This window comes from Macadamia integrifolia, chromosome 9 (assembly GCF_013358625.1).
Source record: "Macadamia integrifolia cultivar HAES 741 chromosome 9, SCU_Mint_v3, whole genome shotgun sequence".
Taxonomy (NCBI): domain Eukaryota; kingdom Viridiplantae; phylum Streptophyta; class Magnoliopsida; order Proteales; family Proteaceae; genus Macadamia; species Macadamia integrifolia.
In genome coordinates this window covers 41,314,490-41,341,295 of record NC_056565.1, presented here as the reverse complement: position 1 = coordinate 41,341,295, position 26,806 = coordinate 41,314,490, and the positions used below count along the sequence as shown (strand labels likewise).

At 38.5% G+C, this 26,806-nt stretch overlaps 1 protein-coding gene, 1 long non-coding RNA gene and 1 pseudogene across 2 annotated transcripts; 1 reads left to right on the top strand and 2 right to left on the bottom strand.

Moving 5' to 3' along the window:
* Positions 1-4,144: 4,144 nt before the first annotated feature.
* On the bottom strand, positions 4,145-13,043 carry LOC122088055 (beta-hexosaminidase 3-like). Its single transcript, XM_042657191.1, has 3 exons — positions 13,019-13,043; positions 6,175-6,425; positions 4,145-4,560 (listed from the first exon to the last, which is right to left on the bottom strand). Exons 1-3 carry the CDS (start codon positions 13,033-13,035, stop codon positions 4,352-4,354), a joined length of 477 nt encoding a protein of 158 aa, XP_042513125.1. The 5' UTR covers positions 13,036-13,043; the 3' UTR covers positions 4,145-4,351.
* A 4,183-nt stretch (positions 13,044-17,226) lies between these two features.
* LOC122090079 lies at positions 17,227-20,904 on the top strand. The gene is made up of 4 exons (XR_006143406.1): positions 17,227-17,536; positions 19,683-19,724; positions 20,050-20,127; positions 20,698-20,904. It is a non-coding gene; the product is annotated as an uncharacterized LOC122090079 (long non-coding RNA).
* A 533-nt stretch (positions 20,905-21,437) lies between these two features.
* On the bottom strand, positions 21,438-21,555 carry LOC122090353 (annotated as a pseudogene).
* Between the last annotated feature and the right edge of the window lie 5,251 nt (positions 21,556-26,806).

The window sequence follows — 26,806 nt, the reverse complement described above, 5'->3', positions numbered from 1 at the left end:
ACCGATTGCCTGAGATGACTGGAAACTTGTACTAACAAGTTTGGTGCTCACACCTTCTCTCTCCTTGGCTTCTTGCTTTTCAAAGCAAACACATCCTTGCTTTCTTCTCTTTCACCTTAGCTTTGAGTTAATGTATCATTAACACATCTCAACCATCTCTTTTACCTCCTTTAATGGCCTAAGAACATTTATCATCAAGTATTCATGTTCATTCAAGGACCAACAAAGAGGGGGAAGCTTCTCTTTCCAAAACCATAGCCTTCCTTCACTCAAAACTCATTTTTCTACTCCCATAGTGTAGGGCCTTAAAAAACAAAGAAGTAGCAACTTGGTTCACTCAAATCTGAGTTAAAATGAGGGAGATATGACCATTTGAAGTTGGAGCAATGAGATAGCCTGAAATAGAATCTTCGTAGGAGTAGCGTAGGCTACACCGGTGGCGCGCACAACAAAGGCTCAGATCTGGCCGTAGATCTCATCAAAAGGTATCTCTTAAATTGAGCCGTCTGATTAAACCAATGAACAATAGATCTAAACCATAGGTTTTAAATCTCGATGATGTCATCATGACGTAGGCATTAACATCGTCAGAGTTTTTGTCGACCACGGACTGGCCACATCAACGCATATTCTAGAAGGTTGTCTGCTTAACCCATAAAAGAGAATCATTTAGAGACCATTAGATCTGGATCTATAATATTTAGTTGATCTAGACCTAAGGGATTGCAATCTAAGCTTTGGTGATGATGCACATGCGATACACAATAGTCAATGCAATATGGTGTAGCGCCAGCCCATCATATCTAATACACTCCACCAATGAGAAGCCTCAGGTAAGCGTCTTCAACGCAAGCTCTTGTACGAAACGTCATATTTTAATCTGACCGACGTGGCTCAATCTAAACCGTTTATTAAGGATCCCTCTGATTCTCTTATATACACATAAGACCCTGTCTTCATATATTTCAGTGCTTAAAGACCCCTTGCAACTCAGACCTTCAAAATATTAAAATTACACAAAAGCCCTTCAAAATTTAAAACTAAATTCCAAAAAATCCACCCAACACCGAGAGCAATTGATGAATTTTCGGTTTGGATTTTTGAACCGATTTCACGGAAACACTTATAACTATTTCATACGATATCCGATCGAGATGAAACAAGCATGAGTGGATGCTCTACGACTTTCCAGAAGACCCGATCATCTGACTTAGCCATATAAAAGACCGAAATTCCCCTACACCTTTTTAATGATGCATCTTTCTCATACGAAATTAGAATGTGATGAAATCAGAACCGTTGGAAAGATCGGATTTTTTTCGTATCATTACATAAGCACACTTCCTCTAAAAAATTCATCTTCAATGCCGAAACTGCCCTCAAATGCCACAAATGTCATAACTTCTTTATACAATATTGAAATGCGACAAAATTAGATGCAGTGGACTAGATAAATTATAGTATCTTTTTCATGAAGAAATGATCTTCCAAAAATGTCATTTTCACTGCCAAAAATCCCTCCGAGTGTAAATAGGCTAATTTTGCTAGTTTTGACCCAGAAATTCGCACCACATACTAAGGATGTATCAAACCACTCCATGCATTCCAAACGGATCTGTTATCTCATCGGTGACACTGGAAATTACCATGTCATCATTTCCATCCATGTCACCCAAACTGGCCATGTCATCGCCGCCACATGGCTGGGTTGCCAACAAGGACAACCATAAAACAACAATTATAACATGTGGTTGTAGTCAAATGAGTCTTGTATATTTATTATTTATCATTTAGTGAATCACCAATAGTATGGTAAATGTATGATGATTTTATATGAGTACTTTGATTTTAGTTGTGATTTTTTGTGACATTTATGGATTAAGTTATGGCACCTATGGTCTTACAAATTAGGTTGACTAGATATGTGTATCTATTGCCGCATACCTTAGCCTAGTGGAGGCAGGGTGTGACATAGGTTGATCTAATTAGGGATGTGGTAGGTCTTCCTAACCTTGACCATGCTCCCTTTCGCTTATATGTTTATGAAAATTTTTTGCCTCATAGCCTAGCCCCACGGGACTGGTAAAGGCAGAACCAATCCCTCTGAAGGCTCCAGGAAATGCTAGACTCAGCTCCGCTATTGCAGACAGAGCCATGACATGGATGGCAGTATAAATGGACTCTGTTTCGCCCCTAGGGTGTTTTCTGCTGAAGAAGTAAGGGGAGAGGCAAAAGTAGCTTATTGGCAGTTGTGATCGCCTTGATTTCCGTTGCCAAGTCTCTACTGGAAGAAGCCATTAATGGCAGTGGAAGAAGTAGCAGCGCTATAAAAAACAGAGAAGAAACCAAAAACTAAGACAAGAAAGGAAAGGTCTTACTGGAAGTCAAGTGAAGTCTAGAAAAATAAAAAGAGGAGCGCAATGCTGGAAACAGTCACGAACAAAAAGGAAACAAGTTAAGAATCGTTGGTGGCAAAGCCCTGAGAACACATGCAGAGAACAAAAAAAGCTGGCAAGAACACTCTCAACAATCGAAGAGGAAGATGGATAAGAAGCACTACATTAAAGGAAGTATAAACCCTTAATGGATTGGGGAGCTTTAAATACTAGCCTATGATTTGACACCCCTTATGGAGAACCGTGAGATTCGGACTAGGTAAGTGTGATGGTTCGGCTCCTCAACACTCAACCAATGGCTTGATTGCTGATATGGCATCACCCCATTCACCAACATGTCAATAACGCATCTTTCATTCAGCAAAAGGCTGCTGTCACTTAAGTAGCTAGCCTCGGAAATCCGCTAAGCATTAATGGAAAAAGGCTAAGAGTTCGAAACCCAAAAAGGTGGTTGGGTCATGGCTTTATGGCGGTTGATATCTCCTCGCAATAACGTCTGATCGGTAGCCTAGGCGAGAAGAATACCACCACCCAACAAGTGATCATCTCCAGAGGCATGGCAAGCACCGCTGGTCATTTAGACAACCATGTTGGGTTAGGATTATGTTTACTGGCTAGATACTTGACTAGGTTTGTCTGGGAGCCAATTCAGATGTGGTCTACTTCCCCCTACCAATAGTAAATGGCTCGGTAGGAGTGGGGGGCATCTGTTATAGAAAAAAATACTCACCGATACTAGCATGACAAGTGGACTTGGCTAGTCTGAGCGGGTCCAAGACAAGCCATTCTCGGGACCAAAGAAACCGACCGAGATGGATTCAGCTATCTAACAACAAAGTTACACCTACACCTGTGGATCGACAACTGAGTGACCGAGCTACATTCCCATATTATGCCCATTACTATAGGTCGGGTGAAGGACAGTCGAATTATGTCCACATCTGTAGGTTGGCTTCAGGGTGATCAACCTATGTCCACATTTATGGGTTGGTAACTGAGTGGTTAAGCCACATCCGAGCTGCCGAGGTCAGCAACCAAGCTACCAAACTACATCTATATCAATAGGCTGATACGTGGTAGATCGATCAACCACCGGAAGCACGTAAGAAATGGGTTGATAGGCGAACAATCGAGCCCCTAGTGCACTCGAAGCATCTATGAAGAACTTGTGGACTATAGGAATCCATTCCTAATAAAATACGTAGGCTCCAAGCAAAGAGAAAAATCCACCATAATCAGAAAAGATAGCCACAAGGACTCTAACCGTCGCTATAAGGAAGGAGAATCCCCCCTCATCCAACAGATTTAGAAGGTTCCTATACCAAAAACAGTTGTCACTTATGCACTTTCCAAGTATATCACTTATCATGTCAGGCTCCTACCTCGGCTAGGAGACCTACCAATTTGGGACTCTCCATGACTACCACATTGCCACTATAATACAAACCTCTTTCAAAGTGAACGAGACTTTTTCATTCTACTCGAAATTACTGTTTGCAGAGAGATTTGATTTAGGCATCGGAGAGTCCCCCAGCTGAAGCAATCCGATGTTCACTCTCTTGTGTTTGTTCTTTTGTGCAGAACGTACGAAAAGCCTAGGACGATTTCTTGCCACAACATACATAATATCACCAAAAATAAATAAATAAATAAATAAGAGGGGATTTGGACACTGAACTGATGTAATAATAAAGCCAGATAAGAGCGGTCACTGATTAATTTAAAGTTACTATATTAAAACCTTTGACTTTTACTAGTAACATTCTTCATTTTCAATAATGTTGCTACTACAGCATTCCTTCAGGAGCATTCGTTATTTTGAAAATATTTTGCTATTACATTAGATCTTCCAAACTCTTCAAAAGCATTCTTTGTTGACTGGACGAACATAATTGATCTGCTAAATCTAATATATAAATGGGAAGGAATCCTGTGCAAGCTGCAGCGTTCAAGTCTCAGAGAGGGCTCACAAGGTTCCAACCAACAATGTTGTTCAGCTTTCTACTGTTTGTAGCAGGAGGTTCTTCAGGTGCAACTCGGCCTGGTCCAGCCAATGGGGCAGCAGCAATTTCCCTTTGATTCAGCAAACACCTGAAGTGAGCCAGCCTTCCAGTAACCTGCCTTGGATCCTTAGCCAGATTGTCATAGGGGGACCACAGCCGCTCTTCACCCAGACATCAGAAACCATTAAAATATTAGGTAAACAGAGAACAATAAAGGGAGCCACTCCATATACACATGATGGATTTCTGTCTGCAAATAAACTTGACCAGATACAAAGATTGTTTCAATCCCCTTCCAACTGACAGCTGGGAGAATTTGATTGATCATTTTATTTCTCTAGAAAAGGGAAAGAAAAGAGACTAGTCTGAGCATATTGAATTAGTAAAGCCCAGAACAACATACCGTAACCTGCAGTAACCAAGATACTAGAAAATCTCAAAATGTTGGATGCAAGATGCAAAGAATGTGGTCTCCCTTACCAGGATGGGTTCTAAAGTATAATAAAACCAGGTGGCCTTGGGCATGAAAGAGTTTCAATAGCAACTAAACCTACTGTTTTATTTCAATTCAAAAGATGTGGTTGGACTGATATTAGAGATTTTAAAATATAAATTAGATGCTCTTCATTTTCTCTTTCATTGTACACAACAACAACAAACTCAGCCTTATCCCTACTTAATGGGGTCGGCTTCTCTTTCATTCGATATTTCATCTAATTGAATTTGGTTTAAGATTTAGTTTATTTCATGAAGTTAAACTTGATTTAAAATTTGGCTAGACTAATTATGTAGAATATTTTACTCAACACTTACAACTCATATTATGGAAGATCACAACAGATCATAAGTAATTATGAAGTAGTTTACCCAATTCCCGATCTAAAAAGTAATAATTATTTATAGGGTCTTGTTAAATGTCATTAGGTTTGGTGAACTAGGTCTCTTGCCACCAACTTTCCATATGGCAAACATAGGTGAATCCATGTGATTCCACACACATCCTACTGCTCAATTTCCATCTCAAAACAAGTGGGAGAAGTGCCTAAAAGCGATTTCGATGTGAGAATTACTAAATGTGACTAGACTTCTTAACAGTGAATTTGGTTTTATGAAATTTTAAACTCACTTTTAGACAACATCCTCTACTTGCTTTGGCCTTAAATTTATTCTCTGCAACTGGTCTGGGGTCCTCTATCATATTTAAACACCATTGTATGTCCATGTCTTCCACGTGATAAGAGAGCTTGAGTTGTAACGAAGCAGAAGTTTCTCAACCCTTTCGATATTTAGTTTTTTTCCTTGTGAGAACCACTAAAGAGGGAAGATGATTGGAATATATATTAGTTTCCATGAAAAATAATCAGTAGATGAAAAAAGGGAACCGAACTCCATTGTAACCTCCACGGCAGGACATTGTGGGCTACCATTGACATGGAAGCATGGGAGCATACAACCGATACAAGGGAAGGAAGCAATCCTCAGCCTAGAGGGAAAGACTAGCAGATTTGGACAATTGTAACCATCTCATCCATATATTTACTTACGGAGCATCACCATATATTTTCTGATCTTGGACAGAATCAAATAGGAATTACCAATACTAAAACAAAGTTAATTGTTCGTTCATTTTCATGTTGTGGCCAATAATAAATGAGTCCAACCCTAGCATATAACCATGTGATGTGATATTTTACATGTACAACCATTTATGGTGCTCTGGTTGTGGAACTCCTTTTAAAAGCAAAACTGAATGAGAAATGAAATAAGATAATTACCTGCTGCTGCAGCAGCTCGTGGCCATATGGTTTGCTCAAGATCTGACCCATCAACGTGTTCACCCCACATGCAAACCTCACCACCAATAACTAATTTCTGCTGCATGGGGTTTGTGATATTTTTGAGTGGTTCATTCATATAAAACTCCTGCCATGTCGTATCCAAGTGGTCCAAGTACCATTTGTCCTGGTTGCTGACAATGCACCTCAGACCTGCTGCAACCACTTTCTGAGCCACACCACCTCCTAGCCTGTCCAGGACATTATAAAACAAAGTGAAATTCTATGGCGATGATATTACAGGATTGAATAGCCCATCAATGTTCAAATGATTTCTTTCAAAACTTTTAGTAGCTGTTATTTATCCTCTATTCTGCGATGCCATGCCACAAATTGGTTACAATCCCATATGAGAATTATGATGAAATTCGAGTCCCATCCACAAATCATATATGGATAAGTGGGTAACTTGGCACGAAAGGGAATTGGAAGGGCTATCACAGTCCTAAATGGCTTCCAGTTACGAATGAAGATATGAAACTATGTCATTGTAATCAACCTGGCATGATAAGCATTTCTACTGGATCTGGAACCATTTTGGATACTAAATATTGTTACCTAATACACAGGAATGCCAAAGAATGTCACAACTTGATAATAGTCCATAGGTAACTATTTGCCAAAGAATGTCACAACTTGATAATAGTCCATAGAAACTATTGTAGCTATAAATAGTCTTATAAATCATTTTTGCACTGTGAGTTTATATGCATATTTATGTACTTCATTTGGTAGTGAACAGAATATAAGCCAAGACATATAAACCCTTCTAGCCTTTTTCGGTTCCATTTCCATCTCTTCCTTTTTCTACTTCCTGATAGCTTCTTTGAACTGTACATTTATTTGTTTATTTATTTTTTTCCATGATAACACAATTTCTCCGACAATAAAACAAAAATCATATTTATATATTTTGATTATGGAGAAGAAATGAAAAGCTTCTTAAGCTGTTATTTTCTAATTTCCTATATAACAATCTGCAATCTAAATAGTAGATATTTACTGGGAATCGTTAGCACACCTCATTTTAACCAGGAAATATGTCACGCAGAAAATAATACTATGTTTGTTACTGTATCAGAGGCAATACCTAACAGTAGATAGAAAACAGATCGAAGAGAAGAGGATCTGCAGTAGAAATCATATAGCACCATAGCTAAACTTGGAGTCGTTTAAGGATCTAAATATTAGATTCTCATAAAAATCCTAGAGGAAATATTTATTAGTCCAGCGAGGATCTTTCCATACACCTTACAGTTCCTTAGCCAGATGATGATGTAAGAATTTATGACTTGAAGAATCAAGCTGCATCAAATCTGGTTGGGAATTAGACCCAAAGCTTGGGATCTGTTGACAGGAACTCCAAATGCATTATTTTTTAAATTTGGTATCTCATAGCTCCTTTGTCAATCCTCAAATTATTGATTTTAACGTTAACAGCCTCCGACCCAGATTGTATATTAGGCTATTAGCATGAGAACTAAGAATGTGTACGACAGCTCTAATTTTAGATAACTGCAAAATCAAGCTGATTTATAGAACAAATGCCTGCAGAATTGGTGGTGTCTTGCTTTCCAGGCAAGGAAAGGATTGGTTTAGTTGATCGTTTTGTCATTTCTAGAAGTCAAACTTTAGGAGAATCGTGGCCTGCTGTTTAGCGCAAGCCATGACTCCCTTTAAAGGTATTGTAGTCCTATTAGGACCCAATAATGTTAAGGCTAGTAAGTCAGTAGGTTTACTATTTCTGTCTTGCTTTTCTAGTTTCCTATTATTATGTAATGATTGGATCTCTATGTATTAATGAAGTAGGGCAGTCTCAGTCACAACGATTGGGACATCCAAGTTTCTCCATCGTCTTTCTCTCTCCCCCTTCTCTCTTTCTCTTCCATTTACATGGTAACAGAGCTTGATCTCTGAGCAAGCACATCAATCCCTGCTATCACTAGATTACTAGTAACAGTCCCATTTTCTTCTACTTTGCTGTTACTGGTTCTTCTTAAGGATTCCACTTCTTAGAGGGGGTGGTTTCATCCCTTGGTTTGCTGATTTGTGGATGGAGGTTTGATTGATGTTTGATCAATCATATGTCTTGAAGAATCAACTCAGAGTACTGTTTTGAGTGATTTCTGGTTGGGTTTTATGTTTTGAGGATTAAATTGCTCAAGTTGAAGAAATCGAGTGTGGCTGTCAGGGTTTTGGCGCTCTGCCAAAATCTATTAGGGTTGAATTGCTAAAACCAGATTAGGGTTTTTCAAGCTGAGTTGATTCTTCTTTGGTTGTTGATTTGGTGGAAGTTTTTCTTGATAGTTTGTTTGTAATCTTGTTAGGTTTTTTTCTGTTATATACGGTCAATCAATCGTGAGATCTAAAACCCTGATAGGAGATTAGAACGATTTTTTTGGCATTGTGTGATTCTCTGTTGCTCTCTTTGCATTAATAGCTGAAAGTGACGCAAAGAATATTGTCACTGAGGTGATAATCTTGTAGGAGCTGCCAATTTTCAATAGTGGAAAAAAAAATTGTGCAACTGGTTTTGACTAGGCAAGATCAACAGATTATCTTACAAAGACGAAACCTGCATCTGACACTACATAGGATACGGTTAATGCACGTATTTTGGGACAACTGTTGAACTCGATGGATAAATTTCTAGTTGATAGCGTTACTCACATCGACACTGTGAAGGAGTTGTAGGACTATCAGAATGTTCTATATTCTAAATAGGACAACTTTTCTCGCATCTATGAGTTGTCTCAGAAATTTTAAAGGGTTGATTGAAAAGGGTTGACCTCTTACTCAATACTTTTCTGATTTCAAGAGGATGTATGAGTTGAACTCTCTAATTCCTGTTAGTGGTCGTAGAAGATATAGAACTAGCAAGAGTAGCTTGCAGTTAGCTTCAGTCTCAAATTATTGGAGGTGATAAAGTGGCGTCTCTTATAGATACCTTATCTTGAGTCTTGTGAGTAGCTCGAGAGAAGTCTAATGATTTTGCACCAGTGGATAGTTCTGCTCTTGTTTCACAGAATAATAATCGAGGTGGGGTACATAGTACTGGCAATGGAGGTGGTAAGGGGCAACCTTATAGGAATTCTAACACTTCAAATAATTCAGGGGTAGCACGAACATGTCACCATGATGAAAAACCAAGACAGATCCAATGCTTTTGTTGGAAAATTCATGACAAACTTCCTCAGAAACAATTTTCAATTTGATGCCACAATGATCTTCTTTCATGCCTAACTCTTAATTTCTTCAATCCTTTCATATGGTAGATCTTTCTTTCGAACCCCTTTGTAACTTAAGGTTCCAAAGATAAAAAAGGAAAGGGAGAAAATTGTAGCACGACTCTCAAACCAGCACCGGATGTGCTAATACCAATTTAGAATGTAAAGATTGAAGAAGAAACAAGAGAACAAGTGAATGGAGGGTTGGAGAAGAAGAAGAAGAGGAAGAAGAGTATAGTGGAATGTTGTGTAGAGCAAAGATTCTCTACCACATATATTACTTCACTAACAAGATATAAATAATTTCATATACCTAACTAGCAAGGCAAAAGGGAAAAAAAAATAGAAAATACAATAAGTGACAAGATGTAACACACTTGACCCTAAAGTACCCTTATTACATAAGCTCTAACAAGTTCTTCTTCTATTAGATGCTCAAGTATTCAAAGCCCTCATCATATCCATTTTCGTTTAGGTCATCCATCTCTTCAGAGTTTACAAAAGCTTGATCTCATTTTCATTCTATCTCTAGTTTAGATTGTGAGTTCTGCCAGTTTAGAAAGCTTCACCGTGTGAGCTATTCCTTTAGAGTCAATAAATGGTCTACAAACCCTTTTGCTTTGGTTCATTTGGATGTATAGGGTCCTTGTCCCATTACTTTAAGTTGGGTTCTTAGTACTTTGTTACTTTTGTTGATGATTATTCCAGGATTACCTGGATTTATTTAATGAAGCATCATTCTAAGTTGTTTTTAATTTTTTTTGCATAGTTGTTGAGATTTCAGAATCAATTTAATTTATCAATCACAACTTTACAAAGTGATAATGCCAAAGAACTAGTCATTTTCTCAATACATGGCTGGTTGCGGTATGATTCATCAATCTTCCTGCTCAGAATGCCCCAACAAAATGGTGTTGCTGAGAGGAAGAATAAACATTTGATGGAGTTTGTTAGGTCACTTTTTTTTTAGATGAAGGTATCAAAAGTATTTCTGGTCTGATGTGGTCTTAACTTTTTGTTATCTTATTAGTCGATTGCCTTCTTCTATGTTATAGGTTGCTATCCTTATTCTTTGTTGTTTCCTTCTGACCCTTTGTTTATTCTTCCTTCTCATGTTTTTGGTTGTGTTTGTTTTATTCGTGATCATCATTCAGGGTTGTCAAATTTGGATCCTCGTGCCCTTTTTAGGCTATTAACGTACCTAACAAGGTTCCAGATGATATTACCCTCCACTTCAAAAATATTTTGTTACTGCTGATGTTTCCTTCTTTGAGTCTATCTTTTATCCAGATGAATTTGTTGTTATTTCTAAAATGGGAAAGATCAAACGTTCTTCTCCATAGGTTACTGCAGATGCAGTGATCCCACCACCACCTCCACCAATGGTGGAACCACCTTCCCCAGAAGTAGTACCACCACCAGTTGGTCTGCTTGTCAATTCTCGTCATCCTCGTGTTGAATCAGTACCCCTATCTCTACGGTTCCTACCTCGTCATCTACACCTACGGTCCCTGATCTAGGTATTTCTCTTTTTGATATCGATCTTCCTATTGCATAGCGTAAGTACCTAACATCCCATTTCCAAATTTGTGTCTTATTCTGGTCTATCTCCTGTATTTCATAATTGTCTATATTTTGTCTTATCATCCTGTTCCTAAGTCTGTTGCAGAGGCATTATCTAGTACTGGCTGGAGGACAACTATGGAAGAAGAATTGTTGCTTTGAAGGAAAATCACACGTGGGATCTTGTACCATTACTTAGGGAAAGTCTACTATTAGTTGTCGCTAGATTTATGTGGTCAAGGTTAACCCTGATGGTTTTCTTACTCAGTTGAAGGCTCGGTTGGTTGCCCATGGCTATGCATAGGTGTATGGAGGTGATTATATGAATTTTTTCTCCTGTTGCCAAGCTGGCCTCTGTTCCTATTTTGATATCTCTTGTTGCTTCTTCTCATGGCTGTTATATCAGATCGATGTGAAGAATGCTTTCCTTCATGGTAATTAGCATGGAAAGGTTTATATCAAACAACCTCCAAGGTCTGTTGCTCAGAGGGAGTATGGTCTGGCATGCAAACTTAAGAAGTCTTTTTATGGTTTGAAGCAGTCTCCTCAGGAGTAGTTTGGCAAGTTCACTAATGTATTTCGTGAGTTTGGGTTGTCAAGATGTGATAGTGATCACTTAGTATTCTATTGAAAATCTGGCACAAAAAGGATATTCCTTGTTTATGTTGATGATATTGTCATCACTGGAGATGATAATGGAGGGAACTAAAGTCCAAAATTATATCTATAACAGAAATTTCAGACCAAGGATCTAGAGTACTTTTTGAGTATAGAAGTTGCTTAGTCAAGGAAGGGCATTTCCCTCTCAGAAGAAATATGTTCCGGATTTACTGATAAAGACTGGGGTGTTAAGAGCCAAACCTTTGGATACTCCTATGGATCCAAATATGAAGCTCAAAGTTGAGAGTAATGATATGCTAGATGATCCTAAAAAGTATCGAAGATTAGTGGGAGAGCTTAATTATTTGACAATGACTAGGCTTGACCTTGCATTCCCTATCAATGTTGTGAGTCAGTTTCTTTCGTCTCCGCGGACATCACATGTGATATCTCAAGAGAGATCCAAGTCACACGGTGTCTTGTACTCTGATCATAGACATAAGCATATTGAAGGTCTCTGTGATGCTGATTGGGATGGATCTCTCGTTGATAGGCGCAACTACTAGATACTGTATGTTTGTTGGTGGGAATCTAGTCTCTTAGAAGAGCAAAAAGTAGGCTACTGTGGCTAGGTCTAGCACAAAGTCTGAGTATTGTGCCATGGCTCATGTTGCTTATGAGTTGATATGGGTGAAGCAACTGTAGACGAAGCTTGGATTTGAGTGCACTTTTACTATGCATTTGTGCTGTGATAACCAAGCTATAATCCATATTGCGTCAAATCCAATGTTCCATGGGAGAACGAAGCATATTGAGGTGGACTGTCACTTTGTTCAAAAAAAGCCATAGCAAGGAATTGTTTTTACTAGCCATGTTTGCACAGGGGAACAACTTGCAAACATTTTCACTAAGTGCTTAGGGAGTGGTAGTGGACTATATTTGTAACAAGTTGGGCATGATTAATATCTATGCTCTAGGTTGAGGGGGAGTGTGAAAATTCGAGCTTTAAGAGAATCGTGGCCTACTATTTAGCACAAGCCACGATTCCCTTTAAGGATGTTGTAGTCCTATTAGGATCCAATAATGTTATAGTTAGTGAGTTAGTAGGTTTCCTATTTCTGTGTTACTTTTCTAGTTTCATATTCTATAAGGAGTGGATCTCTATATATTAATGAAGTGGGGCAGTCTCAATCACTGCAATAGGGACTCCAAGTTTCTCTCTCTCTCTCTCTCTCTCTCTCTCTCTCTCTCTCTCTCTCTCTCTCTCTCCTATTTACAGTCATAAATCTTCTTTGAGGAAGGAGGTTACATATATTTTATGGGATGAAAAAGAAGGGTATACATGGACATTCTAAAGTATAGGATCCCCAAGAAAAATATGAAAAAGAGAATACCAGTTGTGGACCACCATCTTTGGGCTCAATTTTTTACCAAAGTTATTGAAGGTCTCCTCCCTGTTCATCTTATAACTAAATAATTAGACAGCAGCCAAAGATGGCAAACAAGGAAAAAATAAGCTCGAATACTTCCTACCAGTTAGTAATTTTATATCCATGGGCTATTGCTGTTTTCTGAGTTCACAAGACAAAGTATTGATATGCTTCAGATTCATTCAGGTTATGCTTTCTTAACCTGTACACCAGGATCGTCATTACACCAAGTCCTGTTGGTATAAATGATTGGTCTAAGTATGCTCTAGGAAACTCGGAATAGAGAATGAAGTTAGAAAATAAGTCTCTAGTGCATTGTAGTGAAACTTTTGTAGATGTGGAACAATCCTGATGACAATTCATCATTTGCTTACGTTAAAAATCAACCAAAAAGGAAAATCTATATAAAGTCGAGACTTTATCAAGCTAGCGAGCACCTTCTTTCTTTCTAGTGGATAAAGATTGAACTAAATGGACAGTTGGCACACTAGCATAAGTAACAAGTTTGCTTCAGCTATAGTACTAGAAATAGCAAGGTCTAACTTCCATTTGAATGTGTTAAAATAAAAAAGTGATGGGAATTTCAACCATTATTGTGTTCTAAATAATTATAATGGCATGATTAGCAAGAATAAGTTCAAACTGTTGTGGTTAGATGCACTACAGAGGTTAGGTTAGAGAGAAGGACAACCGAAGAGAAAAAGGAGAAGGAGAAAAGAAAGTGTAGAAGTCATCGACTCTGACTCCACATATGCTGTTAACTTACATAACAAAGAAGTATATTTAAAAGTATGCCCATATTACATACGCTGTTAACTTACATAACAAAGAAGTACATTTAAAAGTATGCCTTATAGGAAATGATATTCCACCCCCAAACATATACATTTTACTTGTATATGACCAGATACCCTCATTAGCTATTCCTTTACTCCCCTTGACGATTTAGAATAGATAACACATATGCCCAGTTTGTCTAACAAATCATGAATATGGAAATTAGTACTTTTGTAAAGACATCTATTAAAGGCATCTTTCAGTTGTTCTCTTATTCTCACAAAACGTGGACATAGATATCCAGATTTAAGTTTTTCCTCGATAAAGTGACCTTCAATTCAATATGTTTAGTGCATTCATGCTGAACTGGATTGTGAGATATATTGGGAGATGCTATGTTGTCACAATAGAGTCTCATAGGTTTGTCAACATCAAAGACACAACTCTTGGATCAACTTGTTTAGCCATAAAAGTTCACAAACTCTATTAGCCATATGGCTCCTAAATTCTGCCTTGGCACTATATCTAGAAACAATAGATTGTTTCTTGCTCCTTATGTTGAATAGTAATCCTTTCCTAGAGTTTGACTTCAAAAACTTGAGAATTCAATCAAATGATTCCACATGACCAATTCTAGTAGCATGCATGAATTGGTTGAACACACTGATAGCATATGCAATATCTGAGAAAGATCAGCTTCCCAACCAGTCTCTGGTATATCCATACATCATCGATTAGATGTCCACTTTCCTCATCCAATTTATGATTTTGGTCAATGGGTGAGTCTATAGGCTTACAACCCAACATCCCCATAGTTAAAAATAAGCAAGGATCAAGGTAAGAGAGATGAGAGACGGATGAGTGCAATCACATGGTAGAGAAAGAGAGAAAGCTCTTCCCACCTATATTGAATCACTAACATAAAATGATGAATTACATACACCTCCCTAGGGAGGTAAAAGGTTAAAAAGGAAAACAAATAAGACAAGTAAATAATATAGTTCCCAAAGTACCGCTAATACATAAACTCTAAAACACCCCCTCATTTTTCATAAAAGGGTACTGAGCTGATGATAGACGAGCCCCTTTGAGAAGACATCTGCCAACTCTTGTCCTCACAAAAGGAGTGCATATGTAGCATAAGTCAATCTTCTCTTTGATAAAGTGTCTGTCCACTTCTATGTGCTTCGTTTGCACAGTGTGGGCTATACTTATGGCTGTCTTGTTATCACAATAGAGACGCATGAGTACCTAGTGTGAAACCCCAACTCTTGGACAACCCTTCTTAACCATAGAAGTTCACATACTCTATGAGTCATAGCTTTAAATTCTGCTTCTACACTTGATCAAGCCACAACCTTTTTTTTTTTTTTTTTTTGGATGAATAAAAAATAATTGCTGCAAAGAGAAGAATATACAAAGGAAAAAGGGGGGGGGTGGGGAGGAAGGCTTAGAGCAAGCCTATAAAGAAAAAAATGCAACAACTAAAAATGAGGGAATAAAACATAACACAAAAGCCAAAAGGGCTTAAAAAAATCATCGGGGGGAAGGGAGAAGCAAGATCGAGGTGGGAGACCGCAGGATATAATAATAAGCATGTTCCTTGGGGAGTCCCTTACATTACAAAGGGGGAGGGAGGCAAACTTGGAGCTAACCTTGAAGTAGATGTCCTTCCAAATCTGATCATAAGATCGGAGTTGGACGCCCATCTATAAAGATTACATTCCATCCAAATATGGTTGATGGTGGCACAAAAGGTGAGCTTTCCGGTGATATCACAGATGGAGGAGAATGGTATTGGGAAGCTGATACCTAAAATGTTGTGAATGGATCCGAGGTTGATCAGTAGCCATACTGAATTGGAACAACCAGGTCAATATTGAAAATGTGGAATAGTGAGAATGATAACGGATTCAAGTGAATAGACCTAAGATCAAGTTGTATGGGTGATTTAAGAGTAAAGAAAACAATTTATGACGTAAGAATGTGAGGAAACATTATAGACCATTGAGGATCTAGATAATATGATCATTTAATATATGTCTGAGTATGTGAAGAAAGCATATGAAATTTAAAGCATGATATCTGGAATTATGAAGATTTAAATTTTAAATTTGAGTAAACTGTAGATAATAGAACATTAGTGGAATAATGGGAAGATTTGTTATGCTTGAATGTAGTGAGAGGTCAAGCAGTGTGAATAGAGGTATGGAAGTTTGATTGCATAAAGTCGGAAGCCCTAAACTTGGGAAGCCAAGTAAATGATGGGATATCATCTTGGGTATTTGGTGGAAGCTTTAAAATAAAAAAAGAAAAAGAAAAAGAAAAAGGGGAAATATATTATAATATGATTAATAGTTTGACTTGGGAGAAAGGATATGGAAAATGGAATCCATAGGTATGGTTCTCGTAAAGTGAAGATAGTGAAACAGTGGATCAACTAATACAGAATTAGTTCGGAATTATATGACTCTGTAAATCTTTACAAAGATTAGATCTAAGTACCCTGTGAAGATCCATGTGCAAGATAGGAATAATATTTCTATGTGCGAAGATATAACAGGGTTGATATTGGAAAGTGAGAAGTAGAGAGGTATGTTGATTTTGCAGTTCTCAAGGGACTAATGACATGAATAGGTAAACTAAGGACATTAATAGGTAAGGGACTAGTTTGGCCAATGGATGTGTTAATGTGTGTTGCTGAGATCAGCCAGTACTACCAGGACATGTGGCCATGTTAGTAACACTGAGTGGAAGTTCGATGTTGCAACTCAGTGGATAGGAGTGGTATTAAGTGAATGTGATTGATACTTGACAATGAACAACCTTACAAATTTCGAGGAAGAAATTTTTGTAAGGAGGGGGGAATTGTAACACCCTAAACTGGAAGTAGCTGACCTCAGTGTCAGGACCTAGCTGGCACAAGAGATAGGCTGCCTTGCTATGGATCCACTTGTACAGCAATAATAGAGGGAAGTTTGGTAGATCCATTAGTCAGGAAGAGGTACATAAAAGTGGAACCTGTTCCACATTGAGGGGACTCATAAGCCCAAAAGATGGGACAGTTGATGGACTGAAAAGGCTGCACCGGCTTGCAGAATATTGAAAAGTGGTTTTCCTGTATGGGGCCCATATCCTTACACCCCCGAGCCTCACACTTACCCAATATGTAGAGGTCGTAATGCTGACCAAATCCAACCTAATAGGTCAGTATTTTGTGAGGCCCGTTAAGGGGAATTAAATTTTAAATAGTTAGATGTTTTAAGAGTAGTTTTAAGAATTAATTTTAGGAATTATGCAATTCAGCCAAACAGGCCCTAGTGTAATGTGTTTCAGCCACTATAAATATATTCCATCCTCCCATTTACTTCATTTCAGCCGTTCACAAGCTGAAACATTGGGGAGAGGAGAGGAGAAGAAAGAAAGGAAAAAGAAGAAGAAGAAGAGAAGAAGAGGAGAAGAGGAGAAGAAGGAAGGAAGGCTGAAATTTTTGGGTTGAATAGGCTGCTGCTACTGCATGCTACTGATCCCTTCTACTGCTGCCTACCCAATTCTGCTACATGCTTGCTTTTGGACCTACTGCTGTTCTTGTAGCTGAACAGATCAAGTCTTTGTGCAAAACTATGCAAACAAGCTGAAAAAGGAGTTGTGCATGTGGCTTCTGTACGTGGCTGCTGTACCTACTGCTGTACCTGCAAAATTAAGGTAAGGAAGTGTTCTTTGATGACTATACAGTAGGTATTTTACAGGTTAGAAATAGGTTCAGCCATGTATCCAAGGATGCAGCCACCCAGAATTGGGAATCTTGGACTGCATGCATCGGATTTGGCTGAATTTAGTTGTAGAGACCTGGGATGTGTGTTGCATGAATGCTGAATTTTCTGGAAGGGTAATAACATGTTAGGGTTATGGCTGCATGTGTAACTGTGAGATGAAATTGAGTTCGTAAGCTGGGATTAATTCCCTGTAACTGAATCCTTGGTTTCAGTGTGGGTTTAGGGACCCAATTTGACTCTGACCCATCTTTGGGATCCCTGGATCTTAGGGCTTTTTCCATACAAGGATACTTTTGTGTAATTGGGGCTGGGAATGAAATATACATGCATGTAATTTCGGATATAAGGTATACATGTTCTACTGTTGTATTCTCTTGACTGAATTAGGAAGAAATTGCCCAATTCCTTCCCTGTAAATTATGAATTGTCCCTCTTGAGCTCAATTGGAACTGATGCATGGTACTACCATGTTTCTTATAATTTTTTAGCTTCATATGAGTGATGGATTAGATGGGATAACCCCAATTGGATGAATTGGATATGTAGGTTGTCAATTTGGGGTTACATTAGTGCAATTCCCTTTCTTAAAATATGAATCCCTAAATTAGTTGGCTGTGTGAACTTAACTAGGGCTATTATGTGAATAGTAATTATTTAATCATGTCCATTCAGCCTTAGTTAAGAGGGAATGGTGAAGGGAGGAGCTCAGCTCTTAGTCTAGCAATTCCCAATTACTGAAATTATAGAATTTATGGAATTAGATGGGCTGAAATTAGCTTAAGGAATTGGAATGATTGGTGAGGTGTCTATTGACTCTAGAGGCATAAGAAAACACCCCCTATGTTGTTGGGAATAACGGCCTTCGGCCTTGGGCACAACCTACACAAAAAGTGAACAGAAAAAGCAATTCTGCCAGAATAAAATTCTGCAGAAATGACCTGCCAATTGTAACTTTCCGGTTGAGCATTTTTAAGGCTGAATAGCCTCTATTTCTGCTGAACTATGCCCTGCTCCTTGTGGGTTATGTTCCTTTCTTACTTACCAAAAGTTGACCCTAGGGGTAGGGATAGTTGGGGATTTTTCCCAAGGCTTTAGTTGGCTTAGTATAGGACTGTTGAGGGTTATTTAGGTTCAATATAGAACCTATAGGAAGTGATGTTAGGTGTCTTATATATATATATATATATGCTTAACATGATTGTACACAATTTATATAGGAACCTAAATTACCTGACAAGGATACGAAGTTGATTGTGGGGAATTCTATCTGACTTGTGATTTGGGTTTTGAGGTGAGTGGGTGATTATTTTATAATACGGAGTATTTCTATACTTTTACATTTATGCCTATTCATGTGGAATGTGATGATTATTGTGTTTTGGACATAGTTCGAAATCACGCCGAAATTTCGCTATTTCAGTGTTTATTTTTTTGTTTAAACGAAATAAGGCACGAAATGTTATATGTACCAAATTTCGGTATCGTTTTGGTATCTCGCCGAAATGATACATTCCAAGGCCTATAACTACATAATATTGGTCGAAATTTTGGTCTTTCGACTGAAATTTCGACTCTGTCTCGCCTATCTCGGTGGTTTTGGTTCCATTTGCATATTTTGGAGGAAAAACACTTCAACAAGCCTCTAATTAGCCACATCACCAGACACTTTGACTTCCATTGGACTCCTACAAGAAGATCTACACATTCAAAGCTTAAGAAAGGTAAAGTCCTTTCTCCAAAACCATTTTTTTTTAAATAGTACATACATGTTGAATGCTTGTAAATTTTTTATATGTTAGACACTAGAGGCCGATCTATGACCTCACAGAGTCAAAATTTTTTTTTTTTGGTACATAAATTTTTTTTTTCTGGTTTAAAAATTCATTTTCCATTAACATAAATTGTTACTTTTATGATAAATATTGCTTTGATGGATGTCAACTTTATATATGCTAGTCACCAACGACTCTTCTACGATTCCATCAGAGTGAAAATTTTTTTTCAGCCAGTAATTATTATTTTTCTTTTTTTAAATATGAAAAATAGATTAATAACTTGTTCTAGCAATGAAGCAGGCAAAATTTCCATAACAGTTCGACGGTTACTGCCAAACAAAGGTGCAACTCTAAAACAATGTTATGTTCTAATATTTTTGCATTTTCATATTTTAAGCATGTTTATTAACCTTAAAATAAGCTACCCACCAAGTTTCAGGTCAAAATATGGCCATTTGACCACCGAAATAGTCAACCGAAAAAAAATACACCATCTCGACAAAATTTTGATATTTTAGTGTTTTTGAACCCACTGAAACACCAAAACGAAACGTAATTTTGAACCTTGGTTTTGGGTTTATTTTATATAAAAATTATATATTGCACATGTGGCATGATTTCACCGACTTCGATGTAATCGAGGTTTTGTGGATGTGTAATATGACAGCTATGTGGTAATGGATGTAACATTGACAGTCTAAGGCACGGTGGGGCCAAGGTTCTTTCCAGTACGGTGGGCGCAAAGGTTAGTGTTACAACTATGGCTACAGATGTGTGATTGTATGCTATGTATGCTATGGATGCATGTAGATGCATATGGTTAGGATCACATCCCAGTGCTATAACTCCTTGCCAATAAGGGGTGAGGTATTAGCTATCCCACTTGGTGGTAAGTCATGGAGGACTACTATGCTCTGATACGATGTACTGGATCCTGAAAGAGCACAGCATGGTACTACGTACTATACACATGACTATTGGACAACATAGGAGACCGATGATGATATGGGATTCCAGGACCATGGCTGTCAGGGGTCACTATTTAAGGGTTAGATGGGAGATTGAGGTTCTTTCTAGGACTGGATAACTCCAGCTTGCAATTCGCTTGTATCTCTGAGGCCCGACATACTGGGAAGGGATACCAACTACTTGGCTTATAGCACTTATACCCACATATTGAGACCTAGTAATTAGAATGGATGTTATTAATAAAATGGATCATGTGGCTGTGAATCTGTGGATATTATTATGAGTGTGTGTTGGCACCATGATGTGTGTGCTTGCATGCTCACCCCTCGTTGATTACTCTTTTTAGATGGTGGAACCAGTGCTGAGGTAGGATTGGATTTCAGCGGCGGTTGTGGGGTTGTGTCTACGTGACATCGGGATGTTGATGGACTTCACTTCTATTATTCAGATATTCCTTTTATGTATATATTTATGAGATGTGTATTAAGTAAAATTGTGACTTGTGGTTGTATTTAGACATTGAATTTATATAATGTAATTTATCACTTTAGTACATCACCAGTAGTAATTGTATGATTTTAATAGTGTACTCTGATTTTAGTCATGATATTGGTGGCATTTGTAAATTTAAGGTACTGCAACTGTGATCCTGGAGGGTTAGGCTGACTAGATGTGGGTGTCCAGTGCCATATACCTTGACCAATTTGAGCCAGGGTGTGACATTGAGTGCCTTAGGGTCAAGTTTAGTTCGAGCAGATTTATTAACATAAATATAGAAAACACACCCAAATAACTTAAGGGGAAGAGAGAATGCAGAAACCTGGGGGATAAAATGTCCATAGGAGATTTGGAACCAAGAAGTTTTGTAATACCCTAATCTGATATTTATACCCGTACTTATAGACAGGCAAAAAGAAAGAGCAGAGAAAGCCAATGCCGGCATGGTTGGCAGGTGTGGAGTTCCAAGAAGGCAGAAGTGACCCCATCTGCTCCTATTCAGCCTGCCAATATCACTGGGGAACTCATCAGGAGGTGTGGACATAGAGGTAAATATAATTACAAGACTAAGTATAGCGGAAAAAAAAAGGGGTGCGACATGAGGACTTCCCAGGGGGTCACCCATCCTGTACTACCCTCGCCCAAGCACACTTGACGAAGGAGTTTTGATGGGATCCGGTGCATTAGTGCTAGTATGATTGCACCCAAACCTATAGGTCCAAAACCGACTAATTTTCCCTGGCAGAATGTATTTTCAGGTTTCTACACTGTGGAGCCCACACCCCTACTGCACAAATCCCCATTATTCCCCTATGTAAAGAAGCCTAAATGAAGTATGAAATGTATACTTTAATTTTAGTAAATGAATGTGGGAAATAAATTATTAATTTAACCAAATGTTAGCTATTTAATAATATATATATAAGAAATAAAGCTAAGGCCAGCCAGTCTATTTGGACACCTCACCCAAATTGTGGCTGCTATAATAGTAAGGAGAAAAAGAAAGGAAAGAGAAGAAGAAGAAGAAAAGAGAAGGAGGAAGAGAAAGAAAGAGAAGTGAAGAAAGAGCTTCTTCACCTGAGGCTACTCCTAGACCAGAACTGCCCACTGGTGAGTCTTATTCCTCAATGCAGTGAAGTAATTTTGTGGTCCAAGTCAATTAGGCTTAGGGTTATGCAAAATTGGGGACTTCTAGGGAATCCTTGTGAACTGAGAAGCTGCCCAGTAGAGAAAGCCCTAATTTTTGTCGCCTGTTGGGGACCCAAATGGAGGAAGCCCTAACCTTACTAAACCCTAAAGTCTAAGAATTTTCCTATTTCAGTAATAAATTATACTGTTAAGGCTGGAATAGAGATTTCTTGGTAGAAATTCTGTCAAATCCCTAAGAACAGAATTTTGGTTAAGTTGGATGTGGAATTTAGTAAGGGTTCAATGAATTTTTTTTTTTTTTAAACTTCTATTACAAGTTTAGTCAGAGATGGAACACCAAATCTGTGATTTGAAACACCTGTATTCTATCCCTAATTAAGTGATTAACTTAGGTAATTGCTTCAGTTCCAAAGAAATTTCTTCTATTTATTATAAACCCTAAATTTTTGTAAAACTGAATATACAGCTTAAGAGTTGGACAATTTGAACTCAAAAATGACAAATTGGAATTCAATTTATTCTCTATTGACCTCTTGAGTGCAATAGAATTGTGGAAGAGGGTTAAACCTAATTTAAGACACATCTGTGCGTAGATCAGCAGAGGCAGAATTGAATTCTACAGAAGAAAAAAAAAAGGGGGAACCGGTGGGTCCCGGTCGGCCAGTCAATTGCTGCCCAGCCAACCTGCCAGTTGGGATTCCAGAGGTCAAATCCCTGTTATGGATGGTTTGTAAGCCCTGAACCTAGCATTGGGACCTGTAAACACAATATTCCAATAGAAATAGACCCTATTGAAAGACAATAGTAGGGAATCTGTAGTTCTAAGTAGACTGCCAGTGTGACCAGAATTTCCCAACTAGATGTGGGACCCACTTGTTGTTTCCCTTCACGTGACCCAGTAGTACGAGAAACTAGAAACCCTGACTGTGTAGTGAAAAGCAATCATAGACTCAATTGAATTTAGCAATTGGGGTGTTGTACTTAGACAACTGTGGTAGGATTGTAAGATTTATTCTAAAAATAATTATTTAATTATCTGTGAAATAGGAAATATAAGTTACGGGGAGGAAATATATTTGAATCGGGAACCAAGATTTCAGGAAATTGGACACCAAGGTGAGTGGGTGCCCTGACTTATTTTATGGAGTGTTTGTTATTTTTATTTTATGCTTGTATCTACTCTTGTACCTCATGCATGTTGTTGTGTGCATTATTCTTATAATTATTGACTTGATGGATTTAGGAATGGAAAGAAGATAAGACAGATAAGATGGGACACTAGCAGGTGCCCAATGATTGTTGTATATACGTGATGAATGGGTGATGGTTAGTTATGCATCATGTAGAACTGCTAGGTTAGGTTTCATTACCCGAGTGCTACAACCCCTTGTCACTAGGGGGATAGGTACTGACTAATCCCGACACATGGCTGCCTGATCAGTAATACACTTTCATGATACAATGTACTATACCCAGAGATGGATAGCAGCAGGGTACGATGTATTGTACACTTGACTGCCCAGGGTTACTAACCTAGGGGTTAGCTGGGGGACCGAGGTTCTTTCTGAGACTGGTTGACTCCTGTTTGCAACAAGCTTGGATTCTTGAGGCCCATCGTACAGGGTAGGGAATACCACCTATGTTGCGTAGCACTATACCACTGATTCTAGACTTAGTAATGAAATAGGAAGTAATGTAATGCTAAATGAACTCATGTGCATCATATAAGGTGTGGAGTAGACATTGCATCATTTTTTTTGTTTTTTCTTGCCTACCCCCACCCCCTCACTGAGCATGACGTGCTCACCCTTTTTATTTAATTTTCTAGATGACGAGACTAGTGTTTTGCCGACTTCTAGCTCTGCTTATAAGATAGTGGCCTGGAATCACTTGGCCATTTTCCATAGAATGAGATCGACCACAGACCCGACTGTGAATGTGACGACTGTGCATTTGGAGGCCAGTTCTTCTGAGGAATAGGAAAGACTATTCCTATGTCTTTTGTGTATATACTTCCGCTGATGTGAACCCCGATGTATATAGTCTGCTACTGAGATACTGTAAATTGTGTAATATTCTTTTTTTGTAAGGTATGTAACTCTCACCTAGATAATTGTAAATATATCTTATCACATAGTTGGCACTGGAGCTTATGTAAAATATCTTATTATTGGACTGTGCATATATATATGAACTCTGATCTTTAGTAGTGTAATTGTGGTGTTATAATCTGCCTACTCTAGATCCTAGGGAAATAGGCTGACTGGATACAGTGAGGTGTCTCGTGCCGCATGCCTTGGCCTATTGGAGGCAGGGTGTGACAGAGTGATATTAGAGCTAAGACTTGGGAAAAAGTATCATAACCCACAAGACCTTAGGATATCTAGTGTCATAGGCTTTAATAAATTAAAGGCTTCAAGATAAAAACATCAAATTTAGGGAAACATTGTTTGTGGTAATTAAAGATATCTGATTGAGAAGGGAAATGAAATATTGTATTTAAAGTATGAATGTATGTGCACTCTTAGTTAGATAGCAAGACACTAATTCTATGTGAAGCATGTCATATGACTCATTCTTGCTGAATATGTGTTGAGCTTTTGGGAATTAATTAATTATTTATTTTACAAGAATTCCCAAAAATTCCACCAAGGCTTGCTCAACCTCAGTATGAGCTACGACCAAGGAAGAGGGGTCAGGTTGCTAGAGCTACGCCTCATGTGCCAATAGAGGAAGTGGCAAGAAGCGAGACTGCAGCTGGGGTGACCTTACCCATACATGCATCCGCCCTTGCAGCAGCATCTGTGCCATCACCTACACCACCAGTGATCACATCACAGGATGTTGCAGTCATTGTAACAAATATGATGCAAGGGATACAAAAAATGGTGTAGCGAACCATACAATAAAATATGCAGCAACAACAGCAACAACAAAGGATAATGGTTGAAGAATTGGCCATTGCCATATGTGCCAAGGAATCACCAACAAACCATGTATCTATGGCACCACCCCCACCAGCCCTTACGACTCCTGCTCCCAATCCTCTGTTTGCATCTGGAGTTCCAATCATTGCTCAGACTATTAGTGGACAAGCATCTGAAGCGGCACCAACTATGGGAACATTTACAGGGCAACAGACTCCAGGAACCCCTCCAGCAGTACAAGTATGGATTGATATTAGCAAGTTGATGGAAAAATTTTAGAAGTATCAGCTTCTGTATTTTAGCAGGGTGACACATGATCCATTGGCTCCTGCCAAGTGGATAGAAGGTGTAGAGAAGGCTTTCTCAGTTATGGGCTATAATGATGAGCCAAAGATTGTTTGCTACTTACCAGTTGCGGAATGAAGCTCATGCATGGTGGATAGCTACCAGACCCAATACTGTTAGTAATACATCCACATCCCACTTGGGAACAATTCATTGAAGTCTTCTTCGGGAACTACTTTCCCATAAGTGTGCGAGATAGGAAAGAATCTGAGTTCATGGCATTGGTACGAGGGCCCAAATTAGTGTCAGAGTATCAGTAGCAGTTTGAGGCATTATATTATTTTGCACCTAAGCATATAAGGAATGACAGAGCAAAGGCCAAAAAGTATGAGAAAGGGCTAAGATCCAACATTGCGCAACATTAGTTGCACACCGGCTTCAAACTTATACTGAAGTGGTTTAAATTGCCAAGTCAATTGAAGATAAGTAGAGGGAAAACTACCAAGTCCAGACAGTCAGGAAAGCCAAGATAGCAGGAACTGGAAGACAATTTGGGAAGTTTGTGAAAGGAGCTACATCAACTGCTACTTTTCTTAGGAAGATTGACTCGGGTCAAGCATCTACCCAGTCCTAGCCAGCAACCACCACTACCTAGCCTCTATCCATGAGGTGCTATGTGTGCCAATAGCCAGGACACTTGGGTAGATTTTATCCTCAGAGAAAGCCAGGAGAGCCATATGTGACTTCATCATCAGCATCCACTAAGAAGCCACAAGCATCTGGGAAGGTATTTGCATTATCTACTGAGGAAGCTGAGACTGCTCCTAAGGTGTGATAGATACAGTATTAGGGCCTGTTCGATAACGTTTCAAGAAACATGTTTCTGCAATTTCTGTGTCCAGAAATGGTAGAAATGGAACAAAAAGCGATTGATAAAACTGTTTCATTTCACTTGTTTTCAAAAATAAAATTGAAATTTCTAACTATTTATAGTTCAAGAAACGACCTAGGCGAAACAAGTTTTGAAACAAGTAAAACTTGTTTCGCCGTTTCTGGAAATGACTCATGGCCATTCTTTCATAGGTTACTATCGACTTCTAGAAACATGACTTATCAAACGCCTTCAATTCCATTTCTGTTTCCAAAAATGAAAATTTATGTTTTTGCCATTTTTTGAAACAGAAACGGCAGAAACATTATCAAATGGGTCGTTATTTTCCACAATACCAGCATTTGTATTGTTTGACTCTGGTGCAGCTCATTCTTTTGTGTCTTCACATTCTACTGCAAGAATGGGAATAGAACCGAGAAAGCTAGCACATAAGTTGATGGTTAGTACGCCCACTAGGTTTATAGTGGATTTAGAGAATGTGTATGAGCCATGTGTGATTCAGATATGTGGTTGAGATATAATAACTCATTTTATTTGCATAGTTATGAAGGATTTTGATGTGAAACTGGGAATGGACTGGTTGTCAGTATACCAAGCTTGTGTACGCTGTGTAGAGAAGAAGATATTGTTTAGACCTTGGGATGAAGATTACTTCACATTCCAAGGGCATAGGAGAGACAAGGCTAAGAAATTGTTAATCTTTG

What these genes read in the sequence shown, in the direction of transcription:
- LOC122088055 (XM_042657191.1), bottom strand. An exon ending in ACGAGCTGCTGCAGCAGCAG is followed by an intron (nt 4,561 to 6,174) that starts GTAATTATCTTA and finishes GTCTGGGTGAAG; the next exon opens with AGCGGCTGTGGTCCCCCTAT.